Raw genomic sequence first — 17,856 nt, 5'->3', positions numbered from 1 at the left:
AGCCTGAGAATTAAACATTTACTTACTTACTTACTTATGGTAAAAGGTAAAGGACCCCTTGACAGTTAGGTCCAGTCAAAGGTGACTATGGGGTTGCAACGCTCATCTCGCTTTCAGGCTGAGGGAGCCGGCGTTTGTCCACAGACAAACAGAAATGCCCCCTTCCCCCCACAGCGGTACCGATTTATCTACTTGCACTTTTGGCATGCTTTCTGTTATGTAGTGAGTTGAATAGGATCCAAAATGCATCAGTGATTGGTCCTAGAACAATAGGATTCAGAATGCAGCAGTCTGATGGTCCACAGGAGCCACCCAATCCAGTGCCAGGTGGAAGTGAATCCGCGACTTGATTGGCCTACAGGAGAATCCCGGAATTAGCCAATCACGTGGGGCCCATTGTGTAAATAATATATATAAAGCAGACATTCTGGGGGAACTTCCATTCCTCCTCATCACTATGAGCTGAATAAAGAGCATGAAATCCACTCTTGACTCTGAGTATATTTCACTTTCGAACTGCTAGGTTGGCAGGAGCTGAGACAGAGCAACGGGAGCTCACTCCATTGCGGGGATTCAAACCACCTACCTTCTGACTGGCAAGCCCAAGAGGCTCTGTGGTTTAGACCACAGTGCCACCCATGCCCCTTGATTGATTGATTGATTGATTGATTTTAAAAACCCTCCATTGACACTTCCAGTAAATACACCTTTCATTACCTGATATCACAACCCAGAGTTAGGGATATTATGCTGGACTCATGCAAAGCACAAGCCACAAAGACTTCAGCTACACAGCCTCCACCGATATAAACAGGAGCTGCTGAAGAGCCCCAGTAGAATGCAATGAAGTGGTGTCATGCTAAATTCTGAAGTCCAGGAAGTCATAGTTGGGATGTGCTATTGGGTCACCTGTGTCTAGAGATGTATGGAGGCAGCAGTTTCTGTGCTGCCCTGTGTTTGTCACAATCAGTGCTGTTTCTCTTCTGCTGCTGTTCAGCTTCTCTCCGGCTCCTGCTAAAACCTATCCGCTATGGCCGAAACTAACAAAATTAATTATATAACGAATCACACAATTGATTCAAATGCATTTCAATGGAAGGGAAATGCCAAAAAGAAGGCAAGAAATAGTGTAATTGTTGACATAATGCTTGAAGACTAAAACAATAGGGAATACTGCTCAAACATTCCCTTGTGTGATTTCCATCCCTCCCAGCTTCAAAGTCTCTTGAAGATATGCTTTTTTGTTCAGACTTTCCTGGATTGTTAAAGGTGAAGACTGCCCTTTTGTATTTTAAGAGACTGTATTTTATTTTTGTATTTCATGGCATGCTTTCAGTGTTGTTATATGCTTCGGTTTGCTCTACTCACTTAGAGATGTTTTTATAGAAAGCAACCTAGAAATAAGATTACAGGCCCCATACCCCCTTCCTCCCTGGAACCCATAGCCATGCCATAAAGAGAATAAAAAAATACAGGCAGTTGCATTCTTCCACTCAATATAGACTGCTGTGTTGATCCTATATATCATTATGGGTATACAGATTAATAAATATGGTATATAAATGAACAGCAAAAATTATTTTAACTTTTTAAAAAGCCGTTTTAATTATAATGTTTTGCTTTACCATATATTTAAATTAAGGATGTTTTAGTGCCCCAATGGACTTGTTATTGGGTATTTTAGTTATGTATTGATTTCATAGTTGCAAACACCTTAGAAGCCAATCTGGCATATTAGTGGTACATAAATTAATATATAAGAAAATAATAATAATTACAAACAGACACATGAGCAGCAATACATAGCACAATACCCAGTTCATTAGGATCAGCATGAAGGTAATTATATAGCTTCCTGGGAGTATAGTTTTGCTTTGTTTTTAATTCGTTTTTTATTAAGGATTTTCTTCTGTTAGAAAACAAACAAAGAGTGAAATGTACATACCCTGGGAAAATAGTTGGATGTAATTGTATAGTTCTCTGGGAGTACGCTGCAACGTACTCGGTGGTGCTTGCTTCTGACAGCACAGATTCACCTTATAAAACACACTGATATTGAGCAAAATATTTTAAGGCAGCAGAAATGTGACGTTTAGCTTTTAATTAGAAACGCAAACAGTTTTGTAAAGAAGGGTTATCATTAAAACTCCATGGCTGAAGTAGGGATTCCATCAAAGGAAAGGAAAGAAGTGCCTAGCCTCTGCTTGGCTGTTTCTCTCATTCTCTGTGCTAATCTGTCATAAATAATAGTAAAAGTAGAAAGCTTCCCTCGTCAAACCACTTGCCCTGGCCCTCCGGAAGATAATGCCATCACTCCTGTTCTAAAAAAAGTTCAAGAGCTGCACTCCTTTATTTTCCCTCCATTGATGTTATGGAGCACTTCCACAATTAATTGAACTCAATGGTGCCACTCAGCAGGACTCAGCAGAATGAGCAGGAAGGCCCCTAAACATAGCAGGGTTGGCACAGATTGTGAAGTTAGTGGAATAAAACACACAATCATCTAATGGGGGGGGGCATGCTCCTGTGAAATAATTTAAGACTGGAAAAACCGGTGTCACCATTAAGTCCAGAGTCTAAAATTATGTAACAGCACCACTGATTTAACTTAGGACCCCCAGGGCTGAACATCTTGCTAATAGTTCCCACCAGCACCACCACTCTGCCATGTGACGGACAGTTTGATTATGGGTTGGCTTGCTTGTGCATCTTCCCATCTGCTTGCCGCTTTCTTTGCTGTATCAATCTTGGCAGGCGTGTAGCAAGCGGCAAGCAAACAGTGCATCACCCAGACACTCTCTGGGATATTAATGGAAGAGGAGCCCAAGAAGCCACTGGCACTACAGGTTTGGGCATGACAAATGGCAGGGGAAAGCAGCGGCCGTCCATCACACCTGGCACCCAAGGGCACGCGGCAGCTACCAAAGCAAAAGGAAAGAGGTCCTTTAGGGTGGAAAACAAATGAGAAACAACAAGGCAGGTTCCTGCCCCAGCCAAAGAGGGGAGGGGAGCATTTTGTCACATCTTTACTGGACAGATGACTCTAGTTTAGAAGCTCTGGAGCTTTGTGGGAAGCTGCATCCTTTGACTGTGAGCATCCTCAGTCTAGATGGTTTTCTGCTAGTGGGAAGATACTCTGTGCACGCTAAGAGGCATTCCTCTTGAGTCTGCCTGGCTGAAAATGTGTGGGAAATAAATTCACAGCTCTGAGACCTCCAGTTGTGGTGGAACTGTGCATTCCACCCTAAGATTCTTCGGAGGAAAGCCAAGATATAAATTAGGTAGAGAGGTTGGCAGCAGTGGCGTGCGCTGAAATTTTCCGTAGGGCCAGAAGCGACAGCTTGCGAGGGAGATTGGGGAGGGGGCATGTGACATCTTGACGTCCTGGCATCGTGCATGTGAGCATCGCACCTCCATCTCTTAGCCAGACAGAAGCTTCTTGGGCTTTGGGAAGGAGGTGCCAGGGTTCTGATAGAAGAAGAAACCCAAGTGATGGATTGTAGGGAAGCAAGATATGGGAGGGTGGAGAGCCCTAGCTACCCTCATGCACACCTCCTTTTTGATGCTAAAATTTGATCCCACTGTGTACATCAACAGTGGTGAGTGACAGGTGCCTGGTGCAATGGCACCCTCCATGCGGCGGTGACTCCCTCCTTCATCGATCCAGATCTTGATATCCTATCAGTGAGCAGACATACCTCTCCGAACACATTCTTTAATACTAATCTAATATAATGTGTTCAGTGTCTGAAGAGGAGAAGAGTTTGGATTTGATATCCCGCTTTATCACTGCCCTAAGGAGTCTCAAAGCGGCTAACATTCTCCTTTCCTTTCCTCCCCCACAACAAACACTCTGTGAGGTGACTGTGGCTGAGAGACTTCAGAGAAGTGTGATTAGCCCAAGGTCACCCAGCAGCTGCATGTGGAGGAGCAGGAAGCAAACCCGGTTCACCAGATTACGAGTCCACTGCTCTTAAGCCGTGTTTAAAAAGCGTTGCCTTTTCTCAAACAGATATATTTCTCCCTCTTCTCGGTAATCATTGATCGGTGGGGATATACAAATGGATTGATACATGAATTCGGATAAGGTGAATGTATTGTGTGGGGTAAATAAGGAAAAGTGTGAAGGAGAACACAAATCAAGTCACAAAAGGAAAAAGTAATGAATAGATGACATAAGGTTCTGCACCAGTTTAAGACCCAGCAGTATTATGGGTTTCAAAAAATGTCGTATTTTGCTTTTCAAGTTAAAGAGGGGTTAAAAAAAAATACTAAGGATGGCATCCAGTGGGTTTTTTTTAGGGGGGGAATAATAGAGCAAGTAGATGCTTAGGAAGCTGGATTTATGCTCATTTTTTTCTTGTGCACCTGCAGAATCATAATTTACCCACAGCCCTGGTTTTCACTAATAATAATAATAATAATAATAATAATAATAATAATAATAATAAATTTTATTTATACCCCGCCCTCCCTGGCCAAGGCCGGGCTCAGGGCAGCTAAAACCAAATATATAATACATTAAAAACACAAAATCAAACAACTGAGTAAAACACAGCTCAAAATCACAGTAAAACCAAAATAAAATTACGTGGCCAACCCACGAATCACAGCCATGAAAGTAGGAATATTAAATATTCGCCAGGTCCGGTCACCAGTGCTGGTCCCATATGGGCCGATAGAAGGGGCCAAGGGAGCCACTTACATACAGGGTTTCATTTATGGCATGCCTTGTAAATAAAGTCAGAAAAGTTACTAGCCAACCATTTGTTACTAATGCTTCCGCTTCCACACAACAGTGCTAATGATGTTGGTCTATGTGGAGAGGCCTGCTGACCATTGGCAGGCCAGAGGTAAATTATGTCTGGAGAAATGGGGGCAGGGAAAGGCTGACCTTATGGCTCTCCCTGCAGCCTCTTTCAAACGGGACTGACTCACCTGCTGAAAATGCCAATACTTAATTTCAGGCAGCAGTTTTGCAAAGCCCTGTAAATGAGCAGCTTGGCAGAGACATCTATCATCAGCAATCCGTAAGGCCCATCCATCAACCCCAAAAACAAGCCGACGATTCCTCGGCCAGTGGCAGCGTTTGGCCAGGTGTTTTGCAAGCACACATCCTCCTCTCCCTCTGTCTCTCCTGCCCAGCGCTGGCCTAAGGAGGCTGCATACCTGCAATGCCCCTGGTTGGTCTTCAACTCAGTTTTGCTCACAGCAGACTCATAAGAATTAGTAGGACTAAGTTAGGTCCATTCGCTTCAATGAGTTTATTCTGAGAAAAATGTAGGTGGCTGCCACTATCCAGAGTTTTATCCTCCCTCACCCTCCCCACCTCCTCATAGATAAGTGAGTAAAATGGATCTGAAACCAAAGGAGGAAAAGCAAGAAAACGTTTGTGCATATTTTGATGCATGTGTTGGAACCTGTATCCATAGAGGGCCTGGGAATCCCAGGATAGACTGTAGCTTGGTGTTAGGACACCTGCTTTACATGCAGAAAGACTCAGCTTCAATCCACTGGTGTGCCCAGGTAGAGTGGGGGAAAGTGCCAGCCAGAAACCCTGGAGACCTGCTGCCAGTCCGTGCAGGTAACACTGAGCTAAAGGGGTGCAGACTCTAACTCATTCTAAGCTAGCTTCCTGTGTTAGTTAGTTATTCCATTTATATACCGCTTTTATCTCCTAAGGATCTCAAGGTGGTGTATATGGTTCTCCTCTTCATTTCATCCTCACAACAACCCTGTGAGGTAGGTTAGGCTAAGAGATGGAGGGCTGGCCGGAGGTCAACCAGCGAGTTTCATGGCCAAGTGGGGATTCAAACCCTGGGACTCCCAGGTCCAAGCCCAACACTCTAACCATTACACCACACTGGCTCTGGCGTTCTTCAGATTCTGAAAAATGACCCCTGGCCGCAATGCTGGCTCCAAAAATCTGGGGATCCTTAGGCAAGACGCATTCAACCTGTATTAGGTGATGCTTGAAAACTGTGGGTTTTAATACTGCCTTTGGGTGAAGAGCATTTGATCCACCTGCTCCATTTCCTTTCCTACCCAGTTGCCTTTGCCCTTCTGCATACCAGACAGAGAACCACTGAAGCAGAAGCAATAGGATGACCAGTAATGCATCGCCAAAGAAGAAGGTCTTTTATCACCGCCCCCATAATGGTGGGGGGAGAGGGGAAAAAAGAGGTCACCAATTTGCATTTAATTTGCACATGAGAATTCATATGCATAGATGGGAGATTTAGAATAATTACCATAATTTCAGTAGAAATGCAATACATCTCACCATAACGGCAAAGACACCGGGCGACTTGGTTGCCGGCACCAGCTGCTGCCAGCTTCTGATAGGTAACTTCAAGGCTCCTGCTTTCCCTTTTTCTAGTTCCTTATCCTCAAACTGACTGGATAGTCCTCAGACAGAGGGCACCATCAAACATTTATTCTACCTGTGATGGATTTCCACATGAGGCCTCCAGGAGGAAAGGAGAGAGCGCTGAGCCACAGCTGCAAATCCAATAAAAGGCCAGTTATAACGGAGGGTGTCTGGGACGCGGGTGGCGCTGTGGGTTAAACCACAGAGCCTAGGGCTTGCCGATCAGAAGGTCGGCGGTTCAAATCCCTGCGACGGGGTGAGCTCCTTTTGCTCGGTCCCTGCTCCTGCCAACCTAGCAGTTCAAAAGCACGTCAAAGTGCAAGTAGGTAAATAGGTACTGCTCCGGTGGGAAGGTAAACGGCGTTTCCATGCGCTGCTCTGGTTCGCCAGAAGCGGCTTAGTCATGCTGGCCACATGACCCGGAAGCTGTACGTCGGCTCCCTCGGCCAATAAAGCGAGATGAGTGCCGCAACCCCAGAGTTGGCCACGACAGGACCTAATGGTCAGGGGTCCCTTTACCCTTTACCTTTTAACAGAGGGTGTCAGGTGCTTATCAAAGGAGCCCTGACAGATGTATAAGGCCCTGGGGAGGAGCAACTAGCCAAACAGGTCTCGCTTTCTGTCTCCTGCCTAGCCTAGAACTCTCTCCGTTCCCTTTACACTTAACCCATGACCCAAATCAGAAACTCTTCTTGCGAGCGTGCTTTATAAAATTACTCAGTATGATTTAATGACTTGGCAGATGCAATCCACACGAAGGAGTAGCTGCAGCAAAGCGTGCTCCTTAATTAGGCAGGAAATTAACTTGCAAGTTAATTAATATGAATTTAATGAATGCCATTTACACTGGGCATTTCTGGATTGGGTGGAGGAGAGTCTTGACTAGTATGATTCTAAGCCCAGTGTTGTCAAACACAAGCTGGAGAAGGGAGTTTATTCATACTGTGTCCTTCGGGTCTCCTACCCCACTCCAAACAAATCACTGAACTATCCTCAGGGCTAGGACGCATGACGCTCACATGCCAAGATGGCTCATCTAACAATGGCTCCTGCCTCACTCAAGAGCCAATATCAGCCTCGTTCCCCATTCTTTAGGGGATTAGAACCTAATCAGGACCAGGATGCAGGGGCGGAAGAAGGGGTGTGTAGTGGGGGCGGTTGCCCCTGGTGTCACCACTGAGGGGGGTGACAAAATGCCAGGCAGCACTCACAGCAGGGCCTGCAGTGCACCTGAGCCACCCATATCTCCTGGAAGTGACATGGTGGCTTGGGTGCCTGCAGGCTCTGCGCTGCTGTAGGGTGGCTGAATGGGAGGAGGCAGGCAGACTCCTTGGAGGCCCCGAGGAGTGTCCTGCCCTGCGGGCGGCTGGCCTTGGCCCCGGGCGCAGGGCACGCGCGCCACCCTAGGTTTCTGAATGGCTGGCTCCGCTGCTGCCAGGATGAACCTTTTTCAGTTTGAGGGTGACATTAGGCAACCTTCCAGGAACCTATAGTTGGACAAGTTTCAGGGGCATTTGAGGATTGAAGATAATGTTTGCTTATAGAAAGTGGCTTTGTTGGCTTTTATATTGGACCAAACTGCAGGAGGCAGTGGAAGACAGGAGTGCCTGGCGTGCTCTGGTCCATGGGGTCACGAAGAGTCGGACACGACAAAACGACTAAACAACAACAGACAGAGTGAATATTATTTCTTTTACAGCAAACAGATGAAGAATTGGAACTTCTTTATTTTCTGAATCTTTCCTTCCTTCCTTCCTTCCTTCCTTCCTTCCTTCCTTCCTTCCTTCCTTCCTTCCTTCTTTCCTTCCTTCCTTCCTTTCTTTCTTTCTCTCCCCCCCCCCCCCATTTTTGTGTTTTTATTGTATCTAGATAAAAGTCTTGGTTTGGGTTTTTTAAAAAAATAAAAAGGGAAAAGATATTAAGTTTTGTATTTTTCTCCATAAACCTTAAGAATTTTTTATTATTTTTTATTTTTATTTTAATGAAGGGACAACCAAAGTGATCAAGGAAGGGGTGGAGAGACTCCTTTTTGGAGAAGGTTTGCAGCGTTTGGGACTTTTTAGTTTAGAGAGAAGGCAGGGAAGAAGTGACATGATAGAAATTTGTAAAATTTACGTGTGGCGTGGGGAAAGTAGACAGAGAAAGGGTTTTTCGCCCTCTCCCGTAACACCAGAAATCATGGATATCCAATGAAGCTGAATGTTGGAATATGCAGCTTGTTATGTATTCAGTGGCCTGTGTTTGCCTGAGCTTGAGTCTGGACTAAGGATTCTGAGCCCCTGTGTTCTGATTCAATACATGATATCCAATCACAGAACATTTCATGACTTGGGCCTCTGCCATTGGCCCTTAAACTCAGAGTCATGATTCACAGCTTGGACGTTTAGAGAGCCAATCGCGTTGGGAGTGGGAGTGGCCCAGGCCTTCAGAAATGTATATAAGCAGTGCTTTGCCCCTGTTGTCCAGTTCTGTTAGTTCAATAAAAGTTCTTGCTGTTAGCACTGGGTCTTGCCTTGTGGGAACCCACCTACACTTCACAGCTGCCCCAACCTTATTGTTATCACCACCACATTCTAGCCAACTCAGCTATCCAGGCTCTAGGTGGCCCCCAACTTAGACGGCTTTCAAAAAACACTGGACATATTTGTGGAGGAGTCTAACAATGGCTACTAGCCATGATGGCTGTGCTCTGACTCCACAGCTGTAGGCAGTAATGTTTCCAAATACCAGTTGCTGGACATCACAGGAGGGAAGATTACTGTTGTGCTCAGGTCCTGCTCAAGGGCTTTCCCTAGTTCTTGCCATCTCTCCTCTCCATCCACGAAAGCAGGAGGCATCATCAGAGCTCAAGAACACAGTCCAGCCAGACGAAAACACTGAAGGGGAAGCAGGGGTGGCTGGAGAGCTCCAGGGGCTGCATAGAGAAGCCTGGGCTGGATCTACACTGACCTGTTTAACGTTATTAGAACGGTATTAGATACATCGTTCTAAAACATCACAGGGCATACTTGGGGGGGGGGGGAGTGTTTCTTATCACTGTCAGAATGCTGTTTCCCTACTGCTAGTTGCTGGTTGCTCTGCAGCAAAGGTGTCACATTTTAGTAATGCATAATGAACGTTAAAAGTAGAACGTCATGCAGCCATATGGTTATCAAAACCATTCCTCAACCCTTCCTTAACATTAAAAACCTAGCATTGTTAGCAATTTACAATGGGGTGGCAGGTTCACAGGCTATGAAGGACTTGCTCATAAATTTATTGAAAGCTTCACGTATTATTGTAGCTAGGAAGTAGAAGAGGCAAGCAGAATACAAAAGGGAAGGATGGTATAAAGAGGTGTGGGATATAGCAATTGTTGATAAATTAACATATGCCATTAAGGTAAGACGGGGAATATGCAGGAGAAATTATTTTGAGGAGATATGGAGGGTGTTTGTAGAATTTGTACCGTTAAAACGGAAAGGGGTCAAACCATCGCAAGAGGTGTTGAAATTTTGGAAGGTTGGATAGTTACAATGGAATGGTCTTGGTGGTGGGGTGCACATTTTTATTCTTATTTATTTATAATTATTACTTTGTCAAAATAAAATTAAAAATTAAAGAAGAAGAAGACGACATTAAAAACCATGAGTGTAGATCTGTCCCTGGAGTGTCACTCATGTCCTCCAGGCCTGAAATTCCCTACCCTTGGTCTTAAAGAGCCAGATAAGAACTCCAGATTACCCACTGCCAACCAGAACCTGACATTTACTGAAGCCAGGCCACTGGGTACAAACCTTAGTCTCAAAACACAGAGATCAACCTCGTAGTCTCAAAGCCTTGGTGAGTGCTTGCATTTTCCCTGTCCGAGAAGCAGGATAGTGTAATGGTTTCCCGGAGACAAGAGCCAAATAGCAGGAGCCCACTTACCAGTGATGTTGGTGGCCAGAGAAAGGTTCTCACAGTGTTCATCCTGGATGGAAGCTGCGGCAAGGTTGATCCAGAAGAGAATAACCTGTGTGAGAAGGAGAGGCTAATGCCGTGAGGCTGCAGGGGAAGAAATGGTCTCTATACCCTTCCATTCGCTGTCCGATTCCCTCTCTCAGTTGATAGTTTTGGGGCAAGGTCCTCCAGAGGAGAGGCAGTCTCCTTTGCCAGATCTAGTCTATTGAAGGGTTCTGTAGGTTGTTAATTGACTCATTAGTATGCTCAAATATTTGATGTGCTTTAAATGAATTGCTAACTGGAATTGTTGTGTTGTAGCGGTATTAAAAATGTTATTGTGGATTATCTGCTATTTTTTGTGAACTGCTCTGGGTGCAATAGATTGGAACCAGAGTAAGGCTGCAATTCCTATACCAACTTACCTGTGAGCAAGTCCCATAGAAGTCAGTGGAGCACACTTCGGAGTAATCATGTATAGGACTGTGCTGTAAGCTAGTTGTACTTTGCTCCCTTTGGAATCAATGGGTCTTAAAATTAAGTCATGACTAGCTTGTTGAATTGATTGCATTGAAGTGCGACTAACTTAATTTGGAGCCAATCCAATGCACTTGTGGAAAATGTGGTTTACTGGACTGGACTGGACTGGAAGACCTCTAAGGCTGCTTCCAACTCTTAAAATTCAGTAATGTTATGAGTCTATGGTTGCTCATTCTGAAAGGCTGGGTGGAGTGTAGGAATGACTGCAGTAATGTGGTTTTTTCACTCCACCAGCACAAACTTTGGAGAGCAGAACTGTGAGGAAAACTGAAACAAATATCCACGAATGTTCAAAATTGGCAAAAAGGAGAGCTTGTAATTTAAACGCTGAATGGTGACTTTAAAAAAAAAACAAACGAGCTAATGTTTCTGAAGGTACTAAATGTGCTTCAGATATATTGGCATATTTTAATTGCTTTGGCAGGCCCCACTTAACAAGGAAAGCTCATGTAAATGTCCAATATTCTGTTATACCTGGGACATATTTGATCATTCAGAGTATTTTCAGCATGGGAATTCCTCTATCCATTTTCCTTCATCACCCACTGATCGCCTGTAAAGTGCCATCTCTCCCCTCAATGAATATTCCTTTTCAAAACTGCAGTGAGGTTCACAAGCAGTGTGAGATGATGATAGCAGCCTGCTGTAAGTAGGGTTGCCAGGTCTGCTGGATTCTGGGCGGAGAAATCTTTCCATCCTTTTTTTCGCTCCTGTTTATAGCGCATCATATTAAAAAATAAAAATGAAAGCGCTGTCCTCTGATAGTGTAATTAGCTGCTTGTGGAGTGAGCAGGCACCTATATTGCTCAGGGTAAACCTTGAAGGTGCTATGACATATGAAAGGCAAATGTGAAGGAGGATGCCTTCCTTCAGCCTAAGTAACACATGCAGATATATGCTGATGAGAAGGGTACACTGTTGGTCCAGACATTTCAGTGTCTGCAACAAGATGTGATTGCTGTGTCAGGAAGTGCCCCGACAGCTCTGGAGAAGGAAGATGGATGGGGTTGCAGCTTCGGAAAAATTCGCCAACAGGGCTCTGGACACTCTTGTTACAAGATAATTGCCGCACTTTATTGGGCAAATAATTCTTCCTGCTGTTTACAGCCAAACAGAACAATGTCTCTGGGAGAGAGGGGGAGAGATGCTTTGAATTAAAAAGGCAGAATTTGATTTCTAAAAGGAAAGATGTCACAGCTCTAGACTCTCTGAAATGCATGCCCTTTGACCAGGAGACCCTCTCTTGTAATCTCTGTGGTCTATGCAGCTGCATTCGGACTGCACAATAAATAAATAATAATAATAATAATAATAATAATAATAATAATAATAATAATAATAGTATTTAAACCCAGCCCTTCCCGGTTCAAAAACCGGGCTCAGGGCGGCTAACAACAAATTTAAAACACTTATTGTAAAAGCAGCATAAAATACAGTATAAAAACATGAATAACAATGAAATTCAGAAATCAATTTAGGGGAAATAAGCATTAGGTAATCACCAGGGCTAGCTGGCTGAATTGGTCCTACTTGGGCCAGCGAGGAGGCCAGGGGAGAATTAGCTGTGGGGTCTCAGAGCGGGTAACAATAAACCATAGTTTAGCCCTGGAGTGTATTAAATAGTAATAATGAAAATGGGGAGACTGGGCACATAATGCCTGTGTTTAGATGTCAGGATAAACTATGGGTTTAAACATACTTTAGCCCAGGAGTATGTGAAACAGTAATAAAGAAAAAGAGGATATCTGAGCATATACAGGCTGTGTTTGGGCACCACAGTAAACTATGGTGTAGTGTAATGGAAACATGCCTAGCTCCTTTCAGTCTCATGTACTCCCCCTCCTCTTTTAGCATGGCCACAGGGAGAAGTCTGGAATATTTTGCTTCCATTTCCCCATTAACTGAACCCAGCACATTGTGTTTGATCTTAACTATGGTTTGTTTGAAAGAAGCCAACTTCCAACCATGGTTAGTGAATCCATCTTAAAAAACAAAACAAAAAAACCCATAGTCAACATTAACCATATTTAGGATTCAGACTAATCCCAAACTTTGCTGAACTGAAATCAGAAGTGAAAGCTTCTGATCTACACCTTGAGGGGGCGCATGCAACTATAGGAAGGAGCCTAGTTAATTCCCATTACAGCAAACTATCATTAACCATGATGTCCAAATACAGCCTCTGTATTTGGCTCATCATCATTCTCCTTATTGCTATTTCACATGCTCCAGGGCTGGAGTGAAGCCCCAGCTCAAATGAAACCCAAGAATGAAGATTTACGTATTCTGGAGGTGAAACAATTGAAGAAGACGAGGCAATGATGGGTTAAATTATCTTGTTGAACCCTACTTGTATCCCCTGCACTATTTCATCTGACAGAACCACTAATGGATAATCATGAGAGTTTGATTGAATAAATGTGAGCACATGAATGGCAAGCTGATTTCTTTGGAGTGTCATCCGTATGCCACACGAACTGTAGGATAAATCTGAAAAGTTATTAACTCATTTGAGCAATTTGGAAACAAAAAAGAACACCACCCCAGGTCCTCTTCTTCACTGATCCATGGCTTAGTTAGTTCTTATTCATGATGAGCTTCCCCTGAATGCTAATTTCTTTAAAATGGCCTTTGCAGTAGAGTACCTTCTGCTCTTATGAACAGGGATTAAAAGTGATGGGCTTGTTTAGGAAAAGGAATCAGCAAGCTTTGAAGAAGGCTGGTGGCAGGTCACCTAATACAGCTGACAAATTGGCCTTTAACGCTTAATTAAAAGGGAGGAGGGAACCCAACATGGCAATACCAAGAGACGCTGCCAGGGTACCTTAGTTCACTTCCAGACAACCTGTTTATTATGCATTATTCTTTGTTTGTGGAGAGGTTATACGTCATCACATCAAACATTTTTATCTCCACACTTTCAAGTGCATTTCCCCGTCACTTTCCTTACAGTTAAAAAAAGAGAGGAAAGAAAGTCAGATTTCTCTGGGTAGGCAGGTTCTCCAAGAACACAAAATCATATTTAATTGTACAACCTGAAATTCCCTGGAAGTAGTCTTGGGAGAGCATGGTGGCAGACTTCAGAAACACACAAGCCTTTAGGGGAAAGCCAGCTCCCTTTCTGCTTTTAGAAGGAAAGTTGGTGTTATAAGTTGCACACTCGATGAGGTCAGGGAATGGGTCTGATTCTCCCTCTCAGTGGGATCCTTTAAGCTGAAAGGGCTCTGTGCCTTCACAGCCCCTTTGGGGTGATTAAATGGGATTACAGGGGGAGGCACATTCTCCCTTGAAATTTAACCTCCTAAAGAGAACTACTAATTCATGTTCTAAAGGAGCCTGGAGAGGGAATTAAGTTTGGTGGATGCAGTGCCCAACATGGTGATAGTCAGAGTTGTTTGACAGTGGAACAGACTATCATGAGAAGTGGTGGACTCTCCTTCCTTGAAGGTTTTTAAGCAGAGACCAAATGGCCATCTGTCATGGATGCTTTAGCTGAGATTCCTGCATTGCAGGGGGTTGGACTAGATGACCCTTGGGATCCCTTCCAACCCTACAATTCTATTATTCACATACCCAAACTGTTGATTTAAGTGCACTGTGTAGTCATCTTCTAATGACGAAAGGGTTAAATCTGAATCTGAATCAAATATGCTTTCAGAACTCTTCCTTTCGAAATTTCAAGGTCAAATATTCACCATCTGTTGTCTGATTCTTTGAATATTTGCTGGATATATACACTGCTTATGTGCTATCTTTTACAAGCAATGCTTTTTGTTCAGTATTTGATACTTGGCAATATATGACAGTTGACATGCAATGGCAGTTAGTATTTGTCAGTATTTGGTAGCAACCATTGATGATGAAGAAGAAGATGATGATTTTATTTATACCCCACCTATCTGGCTGTGTTTCCCCAGCCACCCTGGGCAGCTGCTCTGGGCACAGAATTGACCTGCACCTCCATGGACATCTGTGAGTCCGAAATGACACCCAGGCTGTGCACCTGGTCCTTCAGGGGCACAATAACCCTATTCAGGACCATAGAGCCCCCCATGCCTGCCCTCCATCTGTTTCCCCAAAACAGTACTTCTGTCTTGTCAGGATTCAACCTTAATCTGTTAGCTGCTATCCATCCTCCAGATGCCTCCAGATACTCACACAGGACTTCCACTGCCTTCACAGGTTCAGATTTGAAGGAAAGGTAGAGCTGGGTATCATCTGCATACTGGTGAAAGCCCAGCCCAACCCCCCTGATGATCTCTCCCAGTGGCTTCATATAGATGTTAAAAAGCATGGGGGAGAGAACAGAGCCCTGAGGCACCCCACAAGTGAGAGCCCAGGGGTCTGAACACTCACCCCCTAACACCATTTTCTGGACAGCCCAGGAAGAAGGAACGGAACCACTGTATAACAGTGCCCTCAGCTCCCAACTCCTCTAGATGGTCCTGAAGGATGTTATAATCAATGGTGTCAAAGGCTGTTGAGAGATCCAGCAGGACCAGAACACAGCTTTTACCTCAGTCCCTGGCCCACCGGAGATCATCAACTAGAGTGACCAAAGCAGTCTCAGTCCCATGATGAGGCCTGAATCCTGATTGGAAGGGATACAAGTGGTCCGCATCCTCCAAGCATGCCTGGAGTTGTTCAGCGACCACCCGCTCAATCACCTTGCCCAAGAATGGAAGATTTGAGACTGGGCGATAGTTGGACATATTGGCCAGGTCCAAAGATGGTTTTTAAAGAAGCTGTTTAATAACCACTTCTTTAAGCAGGTCTAGGAAGACTCCCTTACAGAGGGAGGCATTCACCACCCAGCGGAGCCTATCGCTCAGCCCTTCCCAGCTCGCTTTTATGAGCCAGGATGGGCAAGGAACAAGGAGACAGGTGGTCGGTTTCACTCGTCCAAGCAGCCTGTCCACATTCTCAGAGGTAACAGATTGGAACTGATCCTATGCAACTTGACCAGACAGGACTCCAGCACTCTACCTCTTTCCGAATCTGAGCAACTTTATCTGCAAAAAAACTTTGCAAAATCATTGCAGGAGATCTTGGGGTCCTTACAAGATCCCGATGGTGAAGGTGGTTCTGTTAGATTGCGGACCACCTGAAAGACCACCTGCTGTTTTCTGCAGATGCAATAGAGGTGGCAAATAAGGTCCTCTTCTCTGTCGCTCTCACCACGTGGTAGGCTCGACGTTGAGCTCTAACCCATTTTCAGTCTGATTCAGAATGAGTTTTCCTTCACCAGTGCTCTAACCGTCTCAGCGATTGTTTCATCGCCCTCAGCTCTGGGAAAACCATGCAATCAGAGAGGACACTTCAGAGCCAGACAGCCAATAGCCCTGGTTAACTCTGCATTCCAGCGGGCCACCAGAGAATCTGGTGCTTGTCTTTGCACTTTATATTAAACATATGGAGAAGAGGAGGTTAAGGGGTGATATGATAGCCATGTTCAAATATATAAAAGGATGTCACATAGAGGAGGGAGAAAGGTTGTTTTCTGCTGCTCCAGAGAAGCGGACACGGAGCAATGGATCCAAACTACAAGAAAGAAGATTCCACCTAAACATTAGGAAGAACTTCCTGACAGTAAGAGCTGTTCGACAGTGGAATTTGCTGCCAAGGAGTGTGGTGGAGTCTCCTTCTTTGGAGGTCTTTAAGCAGAGGCTTGACAACCATATGTCAGGAGTGCTCTGATGGTGTTTCCTGCTTGGCAGGGGGTTGGACTCGATGGCCCTTGTGGTCTCTTCCAACTCTATGATTCTATGATTCTATATGGATGCCCGCAAAACTACGGCAAAAGTTCATTTAGCTCTCCCTCATTTATGTCTAGTACAGGAATGGCTAACATTTTCTGCCTTGGGGCCACATTTGATGATTAACCACCCTCTGGGAATCATGGCAGCAGTGGGCGTGGTCAAAGCATATGCACACGCGCACACACGATGTATACAGATATACAGACCACATCTAATACATATACAACTAGGGATGGGGCAGAAATTTGATTCAGTTTGCATTTAAAGGCGAACCTACCTAATCTGCACTTTCCCAAGTAGACAAGAACCATCCACTGAAATTCACACTTCTTGAAATTTTGCAGTGCAGTTCTCTGGCCAAGCAATGTGTAAAAAAAAAAGCATATACCAAAGTGTGCAGAAAAATGCACATAGTAGTGAAAATAGCATACATTAGAGGAAACTGCTTTGCAAAAATGAGTATATTAGGCAAAATTGCATTCAAACAACTGTACATTAGGAAAACAAAGACTAAACACTGATAAATCTTCAAGAGGTTTTTTAAAAAAATAAAATGCAACCTGATGAGGAAATGTGGAAGACTGAATTGAAGATTAGAAATATGAGAAATCGAAAGTGACACATTTGGCTTTCCCTATATTCAGAAAACACTCTCAGCAGCCACATATTTATTGTACCATCTACACTGGCCCATAGTTGTACACAACAAATGCTTATTTAGTTAATTATCTGCTTAAAAATCAATATGTCACTACTGTTGGAATAAATGAACATGAGAAGGGGTTGATTTCATTCATGGGCTGAAAATAACTCAGTGGATGAGCTAATCACAGGTGCAAGGTCAGCCAAGCCAGTTGCTATGTCAAAGGCCGAGTACCCTGACTATATCTGTGATTAATGTATGTCAACTTCGTCAGTTTCTCTGTGAGTTGTCAGTCTGTTGGTATTACCTGTCCATGTTACATCTTGAATTACTGCAGTTTATTTGGAGCAACTGAGATACTTTGCACTTATAAGTATCTGTATATGTCTGTATCTATGTCCAGAACTAGTTTACTGAGCCTTATCTTCTACCACATTAATTTGGACCTTAAGCTGCTTCCTTGTGGTGAATGGTACTGGGAGCAACTGTGTGGGTATCTTACCTGAAATTCCAAAGAACTATCTCAGGTACCATAGGCATGCCGTATCTTTAAAGCACATTCCCTCCCTCATAGAATTCTGGGCAATGTAGTTTACCCCTCACAGAGTCACAATCCCCAGCAA

The 17,856-nt window shown here is 44.2% G+C and overlaps 1 protein-coding gene across 2 annotated transcripts in view; it reads right to left on the bottom strand.

The window, feature by feature from the left end:
• LOC310747921 (corticotropin-releasing factor receptor 1) overlaps nt 1–17,856 on the bottom strand; it is a 78,012-nt gene that overhangs the window by 43,704 nt on the left and 16,452 nt on the right. The window contains exon 2 of one of the 2 annotated variants that reach the window (XM_083583346.1): nt 10,280–10,364. The exons of the other annotated variant lie outside the window; for it this stretch is intronic. Coding sequence (XP_083439472.1) covers nt 10,280–10,364 — 85 coding nt within the window. The remainder of the gene's footprint in view (nt 1–10,279; nt 10,365–17,856) is intronic. 2 annotated transcript variants of the gene reach the window in all.

This window comes from Podarcis filfolensis, assembly GCF_964270895.1.
Source record: "Podarcis filfolensis genome assembly, chromosome: 13".
NCBI classification, from domain to species: Eukaryota; Metazoa; Chordata; class Lepidosauria; order Squamata; family Lacertidae; genus Podarcis; species Podarcis filfolensis.
This window is presented reverse-complemented; position numbering and strand designations above follow the sequence as displayed.